The sequence below is a fragment of the Astyanax mexicanus genome, chromosome 2 (assembly GCF_023375975.1).
Source record: "Astyanax mexicanus isolate ESR-SI-001 chromosome 2, AstMex3_surface, whole genome shotgun sequence".
Taxonomy (NCBI): Eukaryota; Metazoa; Chordata; class Actinopteri; order Characiformes; family Acestrorhamphidae; genus Astyanax; species Astyanax mexicanus.
Window position 1 is genome coordinate 14,979,162 of NC_064409.1, and position 18,420 is coordinate 14,997,581.

At 35.9% G+C, this 18,420-nt stretch overlaps 1 protein-coding gene across 1 annotated transcript in view; it reads right to left on the reverse strand.

Moving 5' to 3' along the window:
• Positions 1-4,420: 4,420 nt before the first annotated feature.
• LOC125793887 (scavenger receptor cysteine-rich type 1 protein M130-like) overlaps positions 4,421-18,420 on the reverse strand; it is a 33,043-nt gene continuing 19,043 nt past the window's right edge. The window contains exons 11-23 of the mRNA XM_049473425.1: positions 17,846-17,965; positions 12,481-12,580; positions 12,155-12,219; positions 12,016-12,039; positions 11,834-11,894; positions 11,665-11,746; positions 9,418-9,774; positions 9,274-9,339; positions 7,255-7,316; positions 6,451-6,548; positions 5,387-5,482; positions 5,216-5,286; positions 4,421-4,989 (exon numbers count right to left, since the gene is read on the reverse strand). Coding sequence (XP_049329382.1) covers positions 17,889-17,965 — 77 coding nt within the window. The 3' untranslated portion in view covers positions 4,421-4,989; positions 5,216-5,286; positions 5,387-5,482; ... (8 more) ...; positions 12,481-12,580; positions 17,846-17,888. The remainder of the gene's footprint in view (positions 4,990-5,215; positions 5,287-5,386; positions 5,483-6,450; positions 6,549-7,254; positions 7,317-9,273; positions 9,340-9,417; positions 9,775-11,664; positions 11,747-11,833; positions 11,895-12,015; positions 12,040-12,154; positions 12,220-12,480; positions 12,581-17,845; positions 17,966-18,420) is intronic.

Sequence of the window (18,420 nt, forward strand, 5' to 3'; positions counted from 1 at the left end):
AAAAAAAAAACAGTTGAACTATAAAGTATTGAAAGACTAGGATACTAAAAGCCAGTAATGTTAGTCCTGCTAAGACGTCCCTTTGCTGATCAATAGCTGGTTAACAAGATAGCCTCACAGTATACTGTATGTATTTTTTTTTTTACTGCCCTTGAGATTTTTTTTTTTTGTTTTTATTTGTACTGCAGTAGAAATGTGTTTTTAGAAACTTGGCTTTATTTGTCTCACTATCTTTATATATCAGTTGCTTTAAACATTATAATGTTAAGCATAATTTTATTTATAAATTTAAATATAACAAAACATAAATGTTGTTTTAATAAACGTTAGCAATAAATAATCTCAAAATAACTAAAATATCTAAAATACAGCAGACTAATAGTTTAAACCATTAAACCCAGCCTTTCATTGAGCTGAGAGAAAATTAAGTGTGCTGTTCAATTTCCAACGTTAAGAAATGGGTTAGACAAGCTTTACCATCCATCATCTCAGTCACAGCAGTTCAGCTGTGACTTTTGGAAGAAACCAAAGTCAATGGAAAAGAGGGGGGGGAGGGTGTCTGAGATTTAATATAACAATATTATTTTAATATAACTGTTCATAGTTAATTAAAATACTTACTCTGAATTACATAAGAGTGCTAGTAAAATATAAAATAAAATAAAAATATATATATAAACATTTCGGGCACCGTAGCCCCCACACCTAGTTTTGAATGGTCGTGTCTCCCCTGATTCAGTCAGTAAGAACAAGACGGTCGCCCTTTTCTTCGGGGATCTTCAGGGAGTTTGCAGGAGGTGTAATTTATGGGGAACAATCATTAATGTTGGGTTAAATAATCTAGTGTTTTTTCACTCTGGTGCTGAAGGTCCGCTGCGCTGCTTTTTTACTGTGTTTCCCCTTTACTCTGTTTTCATTAAAAGCCCCTCATTCTTAAAACAGCGGCAGTAAAACAGGCGGAGCGGTGGGCCTCCAGCAGTATACAGTATACAGTGATAACCCTGCCGGTGTAGAGTGGAGCAGCGCGAAGGGAGCTCTTTCAGTCCCGGTGAGTAATTTAGCTAGCTGGCTGTTTAAGCTCTCGGTGAAGCGCGGTCTTATTATAATACTAAACTACAGCGTGGTGAGACTATTTAAACTGAAGCGTGTTAATGGCGAATAACGCTGTAAGATAGCTATGGTGCAAACCGAGCTACGGTGGAGCTGGCTAAGCTAATTAGCTTAGCCAGCTCCACCGTAGCTCGCTAGCCTTAGCTTCAGTTAGCTCGATTACCTGCAGCAGCTGCCCGTTCAGAAAAAAAAACACAACCAGCGCTGTTTAAGAGCCGCTTTACGAGCTTGTCTCCCAGCATAGGGTGTGTTTTTCTCAATCAGCAGCTGCTTTTAAACCACGCTGTAGTTTAGTAATAAGATCGCGCTTCACCGAGAGCTGAAACAGCCAGTTAAATTACCTAACAGGACTGAAAGAGCTCCTCCTCGGTTCTCCGGTCTAAATAAACCAAAACACCTTTGGTTTATTTAGATTTAAGTTAGCAGTTTGTTCTCTTTAGACAAAAAACGAAAATAAGAATAAAAAAAAAAAAAATGAAAAAAAAAAAAATAATAATAAATAAAATAATAATAAAATAAGGGGGCGCAGTCTGCGCATGCGCCAGATTTTGCGGCCGCGCGTGCGCAGTAGACCGATTTTTTGCGGTCTTCTGCGCATGCGCGGCCGCGAAATCTGGCGCATGCGCAGAAGACCGCAAAAAAATCGGTCTACTGCGCATGCGCCAGATTTTGCGGCCGCGCATGCGCAGAAGACCGCAAAAAATCGGTCTACTGCGCATGCGCGGCCGCGAAATCTGGCGCATGCGCAGAAGACCGCAAAAAAATCGGTCTTCTGCGCATGCGCGGCCGCGAAATCTGGCGCATGCGCAGAAGACCGCAAAAAAATCGGTCTACTGCGCATGCGCCAGATTTCGCGGCCACGCATGCGCAGACGACCGCAAAAAATCGGTCTACTGCGCACGCGCGGCCGCAAAATCTGGCGCATGCGCAGACTGCGCCCCCTTATTTTATTATTTTTTTTTTTTTTTCATTTTTTTTTTTTTTTATTCTTATTTTCGTTTTTTGTCTAAAGAGAACAAACTGCTAACTTAAATCTAAATAAACCAAAGGTGTTTTGGTTTATTTAGACCGAATTAGACCGGAGAACCGAGGAGGAGCTCTTTCAGTCCTGTTAGGTAATTTAACTGGCTGTTTCAGCTCTCGGTGAAGCGCGATCTTATTACTAAACTACAGCGTGGTTTAAAAGCAGCTGCTGATTGAGAAAAACACACCCTATGCTGGGAGACAAGCTCGTAAAGCGGCTCTTAAACAGCGCTGGTTGTGTTTTTTTTTCTGAACGGGCAGCTGCTGCAGGTAATCGAGCTAACTGAAGCTAAGGCTAGCGAGCTACGGTGGAGCTGGCTAAGCTAATTAGCTTAGCCAGCTCCACCGTAGCTCGGTTTGCACCATAGCTATCTTACAGCGTTATTCGCCATTAACACGCTTCAGTTTAAATAGTCTCACCACGCTGTAGTTTAGTATTATAATAAGACCGCGCTTCACCGAGAGCTTAAACAGCCAGCTAGCTAAATTACTCACCGGGACTGAAAGAGCTCCCTTCGCGCTGCTCCACTCTACACCGGCAGGGTTATCACTGTATACTGTATACTGCTGGAGGCCCACCGCTCCGCCTGTTTTACTGCCGCTGTTTTAAGAATGAGGGGCTTTTAATGAAAACAGAGTAAAGGGGAAACACAGTAAAAAAGCAGCGCAGCGGACCTTCAGCACCAGAGTGAAAAAACACTAGATTATTTAACCCAACATTAATGATTGTTCCCCATAAATTACACCTCCTGCAAACTCCCTGAAGATCCCCGAAGAAAAGGGCGACCGTCTTGTTCTTACTGACTGAATCAGGGGAGACACGACCATTCAAAACTAGGTGTGGGGGCTACGGTGCCCGAAATGTTTATATATATATTTTTATTTTATTTTATATTTTACTAGCACTCTTATGTAATTCAGAGTAAGTATTTTAATTAACTATGAACAGTTATATTAAAATAATATTGTTATATTAAATCTCAGACACCCTCCCCCCCCTCTTTTCCATTGACTTTGGTTTCTTCCAAAAGTCACAGCTGAACTGCTGTGACTGAGATGATGGATGGTAAAGCTTGTCTAACCCATTTCTTAACGTTGGAAATTGAACAGCACACTTAATTTTCTCTCAGCTCAATGAAAGGCTGGGTTTAATGGTTTAAACTATTAGTCTGCTGTATTTTAGATATTTTAGTTATTTTGAGATTATTTATTGCTAACGTTTATTAAAACAACATTTATGTTTTGTTATATTTAAATTTATAAATAAAATTATGCTTAACATTATAATGTTTAAAGCAACTGATATATAAAGATAGTGAGACAAATAAAGCCAAGTTTCTAAAAACACATTTCTACTGCAGTACAAATAAAAACAAAAAAAAAAAATCTCAAGGGCAGTAAAAAAAAAAATACATACAGTATACTGTGAGGCTATCTTGTTAACCAGCTATTGATCAGCAAAGGGACGTCTTAGCAGGACTAACATTACTGGCTTTTAGTATCCTAGTCTTTCAATACTTTATAGTTCAACTATTTTTTTTTTTTTGTTTTTTGTTTTTTTAACCTATGTCTGGATAACTTTTACAAGAAGAGTGTTTATAATTGGGCAAAAAAGGCTGTTGTCCCTGAAATGTCCAATGGAGTACGATGGTGAATAATGGGCTCTGAATGCCAGTGCTGAGACACTGATGTGAAGGCTTAAGAAAACATTAGGAAAATAAAAAAAACAGAGTCAAACCAAGCACTGAAATGTGAGTGTATCATAAAGGTATATATATTATTATTCCATTTTTGGAATTTTTGGTACAAAATAAACATTAAGAAAAATAACCAAAACAGACCTCTTAAGTTAAGTATAAACTTAAGAACTTAAGAAAAAGCATTTTTGTGAATCCCCAGTTTAATATTTTCCCTCTGATTTTTGATCCAGCCATCCATTTGTACTGACAGCAGCAGATAGTGTATATCAATTCTAGAATTAAAGTTTGTGTTTATACAGTTTGTGTTCTACACAATTACATAGTACATTATTTTATTTACTATTATAAGCTGCACATTTGAGATTTGATTGTAAGCCTTTTATATGAGAATGGCACTGACAGCGCCTCTGAAAAAGGTCACCTCTAAAACTGCTGATTCTAAAGAGTTTAGAGTTGCATGCCCACCTGTAAGACCAGACTTTTGGTGACTTTCAAAACAAACAAGTCAATCAGATCTATCCTTAAAACAATTGCAGAAATTCAGCAACCCAGATCAGTTGTTAATTCAAAAAAGTGACAGACAAGTGTTACAGAGACATTAGTATTTATTTCAATACATGTGTACTACAAAAACATGTTTCTGCACACATAACCATTGACCATTTCACAGTGGCAGCCTCGATTGCTTTATTTGATGTACACTCAAGCTTAAAGAGTAAGATTTACATTTTGGAGGCTTAATATGCTAAACTGACACAAACATTTGTCTTCATTTAAAGACAAAAAAATATTTGACAAACAAATGCATAATATTGTGGTGTATGCACGGCTCAGTAAAAAGCTCTTACAGTGAAGATGGGGGATGGACATAAAGTTGAGGTTATATAGCTATAGCTATAGCTTTAGGGGCACAATATGCCCGAATCCAATCCCTAAACATCACTCGCCTTTTATAAGTGTGTGAAAACCTACATTAGAGCAAAGATTTAGACCTTGTGCAGGGCTTAAGGGTTTTAGTTGAGATACACAAGCAAGTGTCGTCTGCTACATAAATGCAGGGTCACTGAAAGACACGGTCACAGCAAAGTCCTCCTTGTAGATGTCCCAGGTTTTGGACTTACGTGGGTTGTCCAGTTCCTCCCTTGACAGATAGAGCCTGTTTTGGGACCAAAGCATTATAGATTGCATTCAAGCAGCAGTCCATATGATTTTTCGTTTTACATTGAAAGCAGTAATGTTACTAAACTGAGAGGGGACAAAATATCAAAATATTCTAATTAATGAATTAAGTGGCCTGGCATTTTTATATATAAAATCTAAAACCTGGTAGGTAAACAAAGCCAGTGTCTGCTTCTGAGGACAATGGACAGCAAAAACCTCACCTGTTGTTCTCTACAAATGAAGTGTTGAACCAGAAATAGAAAGGATAGTCCTCATACCCCTTTGGAAGACCCTGGGCATAGAGAACAATAGAGAAAAAACATTTTGCCAAACAACTGGAAAAAACGATGTCCATAAAATCATTCTTACGTTACAATAGATTGGGAACTTACAGCCCTGGATTCAAACATGACCTTAACATCACCACAAACCACTGGCCCTTCCTGAAAGCTGATCACCACGGCATTGTTTTCAGTATCTGGGAACAGCTGGTAAAATATGAGAACACAGTATATGAGCGAACAGTAAAATAAACACAAAGGAACATAAGACAAACATCTGAAAGACCTTTCCCAACAATTACAATGTGATTTATGTTTTTAGTGGGCTGCTACTGTCTTTAAAGGTTCAATATTATGAGCTTATTGAATATTTAAAAGTTGTTCTTTAGTACATATTTAAAATATGATTTGGGGTTAAGATGATACCGATTCACAAACACTTTCACTAGTGTATGTATGTACAAAATCTTTTAATAGTGTATGTAAGGCTGTTTTTTCACACTATAGTTTGTTTGCTCTGGTCCAAGTCAGGTAATTAATTGATTCTCTTGGAGCATTTCCCTCATGGTTTGTTGTTTTAACAGAGGATAAAATTCAAGCTCACCAAAATGAGTCACAACAATCTTTGTAATCTCTTTGGTTGTTGGTCAGAGCTGTCTTGGCTGGGAGCAAGAAAGTAAACAGATTTCTGTGCAGTTTAACATGGAACAACAGCAGAGGTGGCATGTGTTCATTTGACTGACTCCACATCTTAAAACTGACAGAGTATGCTTGACAGATGGGTTGGATCAAGTTCAGATCATGTTCACATCACAAACCAACCAATTCAGAGTTCAGACCAACAGTTCTCAGCAGTCTCATTGCAGTTGTGATTACTGTACTCATCCATGTCCAAACAAACAGCACTACACGTAAATATGAACAGTTTATTTTGACAAATAAAAAAAAGTAGGTGTGAAATCACCCTAAACTACTAAATCATTTAGGGGTTGTGGGATTAGCCCACTTCACATGTCTGTTCTGGATATGCCATATAGCTCTGGTTTTAATTAGGAAACCACTGTGTTTAAGGTTCACAGTTTTTCACTTTTTTGTACTGAAACTACTCTTGTCATTTGACTATGAGGAAGTAAATACAGTTTTATACTGTAGAAAACCTTTAAAAGTTAGCTTACCCTACAGTTCGTCTGCGTGGCACAGACACACTGGAACACCTGCTCTCTTTTCACTATGATCCGCACCTTCAGATCACTGCCATTGCCCTTTCCCACACCTGCACAACAAACACAGCAATGCCCAGGAGCATTAAATTACATAACCAATATACATAACAGTGCAGTCACTCTGAAAGGAGCAGACTGACTGCAGATTTTAATTGGAACTACACAGGAAACAGCCCCTAAACATACACTGCCCCCCAAAAGTACTTGATAAGTCAGTCTCATTTCTTTATTTCTGCTTTAGACTGAAAACAAATTGGGTTTGACATTAAAAGATGAATAGGAGACAAAAGGTCAACAATTCAGCTTTTGTCCGAACTTACCAATTTGTCTTCAATATTCATCTTTAAATTATATTTTTGTTACACCAAAATGTTTTCACTAGAGCAGAAGAAAAAAAATCAATTGGCCTCAGTGTTTCAATACTTTTGTAGGAGAGTGCAGACATATAGCTCTGGAAAAAAAAAACACTTAAAAATCTCATTGAAAACCTCTGGAATATAATCAAGAGGAAGATGGATAATCTCAAGCCATCAAACCAAACTGAACTGCTTGAATTTTTGCACCAGGAATGGCATAAACTTATCCAAAAGCAGTGTGTAAGACTGGTGGAGGAGAACATGCCATTTTTTCCCCAGAGCTGTATGTTTAACTACTTGGTCTCAGTCTTCAACTGAGCACAGCAGAAACTAAAGGAGCAGTTCTGACACACTGAATATATACATACACATTCACCTCACCTCAGGAGAAATACAGTACCTGCGCACTCTCAAACTAAACGCTGTCAATCAACCATGTACACACCATCGTACCCGTGCGCCCTGTTGCAACAGAAAAAAACAGTTCTCAAGCTGACTTGATTCGAAATGCTCAAGGGCCCTTATCAAATATTACATTATAAACACATTTTCTTTTAACTTAAATTCAGCTGGTCAGCCATTGTGTGTTTGTTTCTTTAGTCTGGCACCCCTGCCGTCTATGAGACTACATACGTAAGAAGAAGAGGACAGCCGGGCATAAGCATAAACAGTGTACAATATGAAAAATAAAATACAGCGTCTACTGTCGAAATTTACTAAACCTCATGCGATTATTAAAAGATCTTAAAATTGTACAACATTCTACATCTATATTTGGTACAAAATATATTTGGCTCATTGTTAAACGGGTTACCAGAGTAACCACTCGACAACCACCTTAAAGACCCTAGCAACCATCTGGAATACAACTGCACAGAAATCAGCTAGGAACACAACACAGTAGCCATGTAGCAGCACCTTAGCAGGAAGTGGGAACCATTTCAGCAGTGAATATTATTAGTACTGTATCTTTAACATTGAATTCCATTTAATTAACTGTGTTCTGTGTCCATGGTTTGGTTTCCCAAACAGAGATTAAGCCTTTCATTTGTAGCAGAGATGGAGAGACAATAAAAACAGAAAGACAGTAAAATTAATCAAAATCTTGATTAAATACTTTTGCTAGTTTTAGTTTCCTCACTGTTTCCCCTGATTGTTGCAGTCACCAGGACAGTCATGTGTGAACTGTATACCTAAAGTCTTACACACCTGCCTAAAACAACTCTCTCAAACAGAATTGCTTTAGGTTTCTTCAGGTTTATGACCCCCCGTGTAACACTTCTCTATAAAAAGTACAGAAGTACAAACTGTAGCTATGCAACAAACCTTTTTCTGCTTTTATGGAGAGTAAAATATTGGTCACACAATTCAAGTCAAGTCAATTCGTAAGCAAATCTATTTGAGACAACTAACTGCAGTTAGAAGTGACTGCATATTGATTTTTGCCCAGGACTAACAAAGTGGCTATAAGTGTCCAGCAGATTTTGGCTGGATCACCCACGGAGTTAAGCTGCAGAGCAAACTTCAGACACCCAACATAAACCCTATTGTGAAGCGATTAGCTTTATCTATGGAGTAATGCATTTTTTCTTCATGACATCAGGAAAATACAGTATTCTTTGCTTAAATGACTCAGGTGGGAGCAGCTAATCATTTTACGTATTGCATTCCCCATCAAAAACATGTGATAAGAATATTATAACCAACTTACAATAAATACAGAAATACAGTAACATGTTCATAACAAACAGCTCTAGAAAAAAATAAAGAGACCACTTTAGTTTCTGAATCAAGTTTCTCAGATTTTGCAATTTATAGGTATATGTTTAAGTAAAATGAATATTGCCGTTTTATTTTATAAACTATGGACAACATTTCTCCCAAATTCCAAATAAAAATATTTTAATTTAGAGCATTTATTTGCAGAAAATTATAAACAGCTGAAATACCAAAAAAAGATGCAGTTCAGCTTTGTTTGTTGTTTGATGGCTTGTGATCATCCATCTTCCTCTTGATTATATTCAATTTGGTAAAAATTGGAAAAATCAAAGAAATTGATCATTTTTAAGTGGTCTCTATTTTTTTCAGAGCTGTATGTAGGCAACAGGCTATGCTACACAATCACTTGCCTTAAGCTGAGAGAAGCTCTGCACCTCTGAGGAGTCATGTGGTTCACCTTCTGAATTTGACTGCTGTATAAAGCATGCACCTGAGATTTGCTATACCCTGACATATCCGTGCCATGAAGGAAGAAAAAAAAAAAAACCTCCTCAGCTAAAATGAATAAGTGAATCCAGTTTGGATATGGCTTTAGACATTCAGCTGAACAATTATGGTGATGGGTTAACCTAAAAATCAAATCAAATACATATAGAAAACATTGATGATGTCTTTAAATCAGTGAAAACGTCAGCATCACCTTTGCCTCCTTTGCAGTGGATGGCAATGACATTCCCTCAAACTGGCAGTGTAGTTCAACATGTCACTGAGAACACAATAACACAAAGTTCAATATGTGAATAAGAGCTTAGGTTCTCTGCCCAAACCCAACCCAAGGTCTGACCTGGCTCGAGATTTCCCACCACTTTCCTCAGGTTCCTCGGGCTAAAGAAAATAATATAGTTATAAGTTATTTTCATTTTATATAAAGCTATGAATCAAAATATAGCAGAAACAAATCAAACTGTTTTTAAAAAAAAGTTGCACAAGTGCAAAGTGCACACTGTCCATATTACGCACTTCACCTGCCGCTGCGCTTTCCTCCAAATGTGCTGGCTGCTTGGCAATGCTGCATCAGCAGCAGCTCGAAAAGAAGCGGTGGCTGACTTCACATGTATCGGAGAAAGAGTGTGCTAGTCTTCATCCTCCTGGTGTGTTGGGGCATTACTAGTGATAGGGGGAGTCCTAACGAGTGGGTTGGCTGTGTAAATTGGGGAGAAAATGGGAAAAAAATATAAATAAAATTATAAAAGAATTTATTTTATTTTCTTTAACCATGTTATATTATACTAGATTAGAGGAAAGTCATTCAGACATTGTTGTAGCCTAATGTTTAGGCCTTTGGATCATTGTTTGCATTGTTCATGTTATAATCTTTTGGAGATCTGTTCCTAATAATTAATAATATTTTTCTTAAATAATAGGTCTTATTCATTCTTCACTCATTCTAAACAGAACGAAAATGTTTTTTAAAAGCTCAGTTTTAATGCTCTACTTACTCAAAAAATGTCAGGTTTAATTCGGGCTTTGGCTCAAAATGACAGTGTATGGGGCAGGTTGGGTCGAGCTCTAATGTGAATCCTTATACTGCATTCCATCTGAAGTAGGAATTCAGAACTGGAAATTTCCAAGTTCTAAGTAGAACATTTTAACTGGAATAAACCCACAAGTTCAGAACGCAAGATGGCTACACCAAACATCAACAGTAGTAAAAGCAGTAGTATTTTACGTTTCATTAGCACGTCTAGCTGTTCATGTTTCCATTGTGTGTGTGAATGTGCGTCTGGTATCGCTGACAATGCAAAAAATTATAACCTGGGACATATAATGTGGGACATTTTTTGGTTACATTTGCTATAAAACACTGGTACATGATTAATAATTAAGTTGTAGTAAACATGAAAGTCTTTAGCTTATTTTATAATTCCCTCTGGAAAAAAAGAAAACAAGGGTAAAATATGTATACACATGTAGATTACAAATAGTGTTAACCTATAAATTTAAATTATTTTCTGTGCCTTTTCTATGCTTTCGCAGCACATTTTAATGACCATAGCGTGTTTAAAACATCAGAGTAGACAAGAATGTATATCAAAACTGATTATAGTAGGCCTATATTTACATTAAATATATTTAAATAATTAAAAAAAACATTTATTTAAGCAATGCTAAGACACAATCTTCAATAATAAAATGTGTCAAATTCTGAGCGCTCCATAATGTAGGGCTAAATTACTTCACTCTGCACTGATGTATTAATCAGCTCAGGCCCATTTTAAACACTGATAAACATTTCTAATGTTTAACCTGTAAACAGTATTTCACACTTTCATCAAACATGATATAGAATCTTCTGTTTAAAACTTTGAACAGAATCAATTTTTAAATAAACTAATTTGGCATATATCTGGCTGTCAGGGAATATGTTTAGGTTGTGTCTATATTGTGTAGATTCTTTATTTTTTAACAGCTTTTAAATGCATCTGTTTAAATGTTGCCTTCTTGTCACCATTACTGGTAATTTACTTGCATATATAACCAATATGCTTCCCAAAGAGTGGAAGAGAGCAAGTGCTTAATTACAGCCTAAACACCTAGATTTTTCTCTGTGAATTTACAGTTATATTCCATCTGAAACTCCAATCAAGTTATCAAATTATTTTTTAAATAGCTTTTCTCAGTCGATAAACAGAGTCGATAAACGGAGTCGATAAACAGAGTCAATAAATGGAAACACAAAGTTCACAAAGAGTAAATTTGACTTTGACTTTGTTTTTTTTTGTTGTTTTTTTTCAAAACTTATCCAGGCCTGAAAATGACTATTTTCAAGTTCCTTTACTTTTCCAGGTTTTTCATGACCCTGTTCCACAGTGCTTCATATACACCTCAATAATAGCTAGTTATGTACAGGTGCAAGTTTCACTTATAGGGTAAGACATTTTTTCGACATATTTTGTACAGTTATTTTAACAGAACGTTGTCGACTCAGGTGTGAAGTTATTCCCAGCTCCAACATCCAACATAAAAGCTAAATGGAACACAACGTTAACGGCAGAAGAAGCATTTGAGTAAAGTGCTGCTCATTACTTACTCTAATGACGGTACGTTATGGTCGTCAATCATCACTCGTTGCACTCTGTAATGGAAGAACAGTGGATCGTAGCCTTTTTGACCTGAAACAAGACCAAAGCTATGCTCAGCACCACTCATTTATTGAGTGTCTCCAGCAATATAATATAATATTATATGATCTAACTTACTGCAGAGATTGTAAACTCTGTAATGATCGGGATGCTTTGTGTCCAGAAATATGGCAGCTTCCTAAATACAGCAAATTGTAACATTGTTACATAAAAATCTGTTTAAATCAATAATTCAGCTAAAATAATTGCCTTCTACAGACTTTTCAGGTTTATTTTATTTTCTTAATTGTTAAGCTTACTTTTATGGGATTTCTGTAGAGTGCCTGCTTTCCAGGTGAGGGAAAAGACACGGCAACAAACATTAACTATTGGATCCCAAACCAAAAGCAGAAAATCTAGATTCAAATAAGATTACATAATTAGGTAAAGCATCCCAACCTGTGACATAGGTGAGATCCAAATCAAATCCATCCTTTTTGTTACCGCCTTTTGTTCTCAGATACCTGCAAGATTCACAAATGCCACATATCAGCATACAAACAGTAACTTGGGTGTATTTTAAAAGGTTTTGATGGATTTTAATAATTTTCCAACCTATTTCTAAATACATCAAAATGTTTAATTTTTTTATTTAATTCTCTCTGAATCATGATGAAATAATCAAACTGTAATTAAGTTTAACATTTCATTAGAATCTATATGAATAATTGATATAATTTAATTAAAATAAAAGAATGATGGCCAGCACCCATTTAGATCCTCACCTTTCTTCTAGTGACCTTCTCCAGATCTTTCTTCTGAGAGGCCAGACGAAAGACACGCACCAGGATAACTATCCTCAAAGCCCTCAGGAAGCTCACCACCCTGTTAATGATAGAGAAAATCACATGAATAGCTAAGAAAGAACAACATGTAGATGAATAGTTTACCACATCATCTGAACACAGCATTTGTTCTTTGCACTGTATGATAATTTAATGATGAATGGACTAATCTGCCTCATGAAGTAGCTCCGTAAGTTAGCAAACTAACTTACATAGCTAAGCTGTTTTGGTTCTACTGTCCCCAAACGCCCATAAACTCGAGCCACGAGACTCATATAGCTTTCATTGCCAAGATTTTACCTGCTATCACTAAAGATTAATAAGATAAATACACGTTAGCCCTGTAAATCCACCTAACGTGCAAATGATCTTAACGCCAGCACAAACGAGTAACGGATTAGTGAACACGCAGGTAACCCTCGCTGTTTCTGAAAGAAAACTTCTCCTCTGTCTCTGTTTATACAGCGATGGTTTGGGTTTAAAGCTGGGTTTGTTGGGCTGGATATTTGCTGCAATATTATGAACTGAGATCAACCAGTGCTAACCAGTGACTTTAAAAAACAAATAAACACAGCTGTTACTGGACTGAAGGGGTTTTAAATATATTGTAGCGTCCGCCTGGACTCTGAAAGAAGGACCAAGTAGGCAGTTTAAGTCGCTTTATTGACTTAACTTAGAACACAGGTTGCTGTAGGCCGCAACCACGCCGAAAAATTAGTGTTGTGTCGTTCATGAACGATTCGTTCGAATGAACGAATCATTTGAGTGAACGAACTGAATCCAATCACTTCCCCGGCTGATTCGTTCATTTCTCAGTTCAGTAGTTAAGCTCAGCAGCGACCCCACAGGCCGGCAGGGGAACTGCTGTGTGGTCTGTGAATCACCGGCGAATCTGGTGGCGGAGACTCTCACTGCGAGGAAACTTGCTCAATGCTCAGTGATTCGGTCACTCACTGAACTGTTATCAGGGCTGGTGCTCTCGTTCACTCAGTGATTCGGTCACTCACTGAACCGTTATCAGGGCTGGCGCTCTCGAGAAAGAAAAACAAGGTTGAGGCCTGGTAATAGTAATAATAACGTATATTGTTATCGTGGTTATTTTTTTATAATATTATTACTATTAGTAATAATAGTTGTATAACAAGCATATTCATAACCAATAGACAAAGTTTCTGAAGTAAAGGGCATAAGGCCACCTTTAGCATGATGATCCTTGGATTTAATTTGTTCTGCACCCACAACAGTGAGCGTATGGATGTGTCTTTGTTTTATTTATATGTATTTATTTTAGTTTCTTGACCTTTTGTTTTGCACTACAGTTACGCTATTTATTTTCAATTTGATTGCACATTGAAGTTGATACTTTCTTCTGAATGTAATTTTTTTTAATGTTAATTTTGCTCTTAATGTAATATCTATGTTGCAGAAGTTCATACTTATTTTTTGTATTATGTTATTTGTAATGTGATTTATATATATAAATCACATTACAAATAGCATAATAAGAAAAGTCTCCCGTTTTTTTTACAAGTGTTGTAAAAATATATATAAATAACAAATATTGAAATATGTAACTAAATGTTGGGTTTATTATACGATATCGACCTTTCCGTCTCCCATCTTTTTAGTGAACTTATTCTAATGGTTCAGTTCATCTAAAAGAGCTGTTATGCACATCACTACGAAAAATAACAAAAGGCTAGTGCTAACTGGTTAACTCTAGCTCTCACTCTCAGCACACACTCACGGGCAGCTCTTCTCTCTCTCTCTCTCTCTCTCTCTCTCCCTTCACACACACACACACACACACACACACACACGCGCTTTCCTGCTCTGCCCCTCCCCCTACCCCAATCACAAGCCCAGCACAGAACAGAACAGTGAATTCACAGTGAACAGAATATAAAAGCAGCTTCGCTACAATATAGCTAATTGTTAAGAATTTAAAGATTAGGCTCCTGAAAGCCAGTAATGTTGACCCTGCTAAAAAGTCCAGCTCAAAATCAGAAGAAAACATTCCCTATACTCCCGATATTTAACGATCTAGCCTCCCAGTATAAAGTAAGTTTTTCTGCTTTTGAGATGGATTATTTAGTAGAGTGTGTAAATCTGTACTGCAGTAAAAGTGTGTAGTTTCATAAACTTGGCTCGACCTAAATTTGGCTCACTATCTTTATAGGTCAGTTGCTTTAAAACAAAGTAATGTTAGCATAATGTAATGGAAGTGTGACTATTTTCACCGGGTAAAAGAAGCTTTTTTTTAACACAGGGGGACTAATTTCATCCCTTAATTTAAAACTTTACAGTGCAGTTTACACTACACTGCAAAAAAAAAAAAAAACTAGACATAAAATATATGCAAATTAAGACAAATATATGTATTATTATCAGAGAAGAAAATAAGATTTATTGCCTTAAATTTAGATAATTTCACTTGCTAAGATTTAGTTTTTTGCAATGTAATGACTGTGAACAACTTATTACAATATAGATAACTAACTACCTATGTAGTTATGTATGCATTAGTATGGTACCTAAGCTGTCAGTCCTCTGCTATTCTGAGCACTTCAGAATAAAGATGAATCATATTTGTCAGCAAGTTCTTAGATTTTAAAATGTTATTTTATTATATACACACACACACACACATATATATATATATCATATACATATATATAATGAGAGTACACCAATTTAGCTGTGAGTAAAGGAGAGATTCTAGTTGAGAAACTGTTAAAATGAAATGTAGTTTTAAGAATGTCAATTAGCAGTATTGCCATTTTATCTCAGTTTTGGTTGTCTTTCATTTTTGCATCATCTGAACCTGGGAGTTGTTCTTTAAATTGTCAATATGTCCATACATACACCTTGTTTTAAATAGCTTGTGCTTAATTTAAATGAAAAAAAAAACTTAAAAGCTGGTGTTTTAATAAATATTAGCAATAAATAATACACATCTAAAACAGTAAAACCATAAATGTAATACATACTTTTTATTTGACTAGACTAGGCTAAAATGTTTTGTTGACTAAATGACTAAAGTGTGACAAACTATTATACGTTTTAGTCAAAGACTAAAACTAAATTAAAGTCACCTGTCAGAATGAATGCTGGACTGTATCTGTACTTAATTTTAAATACTTGTCATTCTTAATTCTCTGTTCTGAACATTTTCATCCAGGCTTGCTTGTTAAAAAAAAATAGTTGTTTTACTAATTCTATTATTTCATCATGATAGTGTGTATCCTGCAGTAAAGTTATTTATTTGGTTACTTTTTTGACATTTCTAGTTTAGTAAATTAATTACAAATACAGGCAGTGTATAAAATGGTATGAGAGAAGTGCTGAATCAGGGGTTTGCCCAGGATCCCATACAAGCTAAAAGCAGTGTATGTTAATGAGACAAATGTATGAAATATGGAGAACTGTAGATCTTCTTATTTGGATAAACTATTACAGGACTACAGTAACTATGTGAAAGTAAATCTACAGATATTTCTCTTCTGTAAATTCAGGCCCAGTCCCCAAAGACCCAGCATCTTCAGTGTCCTGGAGCTCAAGCAGCAGCACTTGCCACTCCACCGTCTCCATCCCCACCCGAAAGAGGAAGATCAGCAGAAGGAGGCTTCCAGGATGTAAAGAGGAGGAGAGGAGAGGGAGAGCAGATCAAAGCTTTGTAAATTGCTTTCTAAATAAGTGTTTTTTTTTCATTGTTATTGCTTGTGTCTGTGTTTTCTATTTATTTGTTACAAAAAATGTAAATGTGGGTTTGAGGGCCTGATTTAAGTGTCTCCCTATTTCTTCCTTTTTTTCTTCTTTCTTTTCCCTTTTCCCCAAGATCTCGTGACCTCTCGCCACAGAAATAACTTTCTGGTCTCAAAAAAGTAAACAGGCACAGTAACATATTTTGATAGTTTGAGGTGCTACACATTTGGTACCTACAGCACATGTGAACCTACAGAAACTCCATGCACAAACAATAAAATAATCCCTGTCAATCATCTTGCATTACTGTTACAGAAATTAAACATCCACAGGGTCTAAAAGTCTAACATTGCCCTCTACTGGAAACTGAAAATACTGGTAGTGCCCTATGATAGTGAATATTAAAGTTGCAATAAAAGAGCAATACATAGAACAATAAAAAGCAAAGAAAACTAAAATTGTTAAAAGTTTTTTATCCAATAGCTTTGATAAATACATTTTATTGAATGAGAAGATAGCAGCGTTTTTGAGTTGTGGTGATGCGTGGCTTTGCATGTTACAGTGTTCACAGATTTATTTCTCTAAGCGTTCCTGAGTCCATACATTGAATTAGTACAGGCTCGTGCTCATGATGTTTTTAATGTAAGGGCATCTGAGGGCAAGAATTTCACCAGCTTCCAATATTGACTGTCAGCTGTTCCACTTGGACACAGGGATTATGTTAAACATCTTTGCACATTTTTTTTTTTAGTTCACAGGCTAGTGAACATCTGCCTCTGTAAAATGCTTTTTTAAGGTATTGCTGCTGTATATATTTTTATTAGTACCACTTACTTTTACAGCTTTTTGTACCTCATCCTAACTTTTTAAGATACATGCCTGCCATCTAATTCTGAATAAGACAATGAAATGAATTGTCATGAAATGGTTATGAAAACGTTCTTACATTCATTAACAAATGCCCAAAGTGTGGCCTTCATGTTCATGTAAAAAAAAAAAAAAAAAAAAAAAAAAAAATTATATATATATATATATATATATATATATATATATATATATATATATATATATATATATATATATATATATATATATATATATATATATATTTTTTTTTTTAATTAAAGACAAAAGTTGTACATTCCTTTTCTCCAGAAATAAAAGTGTCGAAAGCCCAGCATTCCCTTGTAAAAGAAAAGCGCATTCAAGTATATTTTTTTAAAGCATACTTAACATGGAAAAGTTCATACTTTTAACATTAAAATTAATACGTACTTAAATACATACTAAATGTACAATTTTGGAACAACTCCAGACAACTTGAGTATATTTGAATTTGAAACTGTAATTGAGCTATATTTAAAAATACAACATAAACACATTTGATTGTACTTTTGAATGTTTTTTTCATATAACTTGAGTAAACTTTAGTAGATTCAAGTATGTGTTTTTAAACATAATTTTAAATACACTTGAAGGATATTGTAAATTTAGTAATTTGAATATTCATGCAAATATTTTGTACACACTAATGCTACTGGGAAAAAAATATTGTTAAAAATGTATATTCAATTAAAAATGTAATTTTTGTTTCATTTACCTAATTTAAGTATTCTTCCTTTTCACAAGGACTGTCGTGATATTCATGTCTGTAGATCAGACCAGCTGGACTCTAAAAATATATAGCCTGTCCAGTGAAGAGATGTAGGTGGCACTTTCACTGAGGGAGGAACGGACACTGCAGATGAAACTTAATCAGTCTGATAAGAAACTAAAGCTTGAGAGAAGCTTAAAAAGACCATAATCCTGAGTCACCAGGCCAAAGCAGCACTGGAGCTGCTGCAAATCTGCTCCATATATTTTACTCTCAGCATGAAAATGCTGCTCTCAGAGGGGGAGCTGCGGCATATTTACTCCGAAAGACTCTCAGCTGTTTCTGCAAAGCAAGGTGGATATACCAAATACTAATATGTGGAGTTGAATAATTGATTTTTTATATACAAATTTAGCAAAATAATACTAACTGGAAAAAACATTGGCTGCATTCCAAGAGCTGGATTAGGCTTAAACCCAGACTAAGAAAGATGTTTCAGTGCTAAATCAGCATCACTTTGTGTTTCTCAGGAACCATACAAGTTATCAAGCTTTGGATTGGCAAATATCATCTTGGCTTTT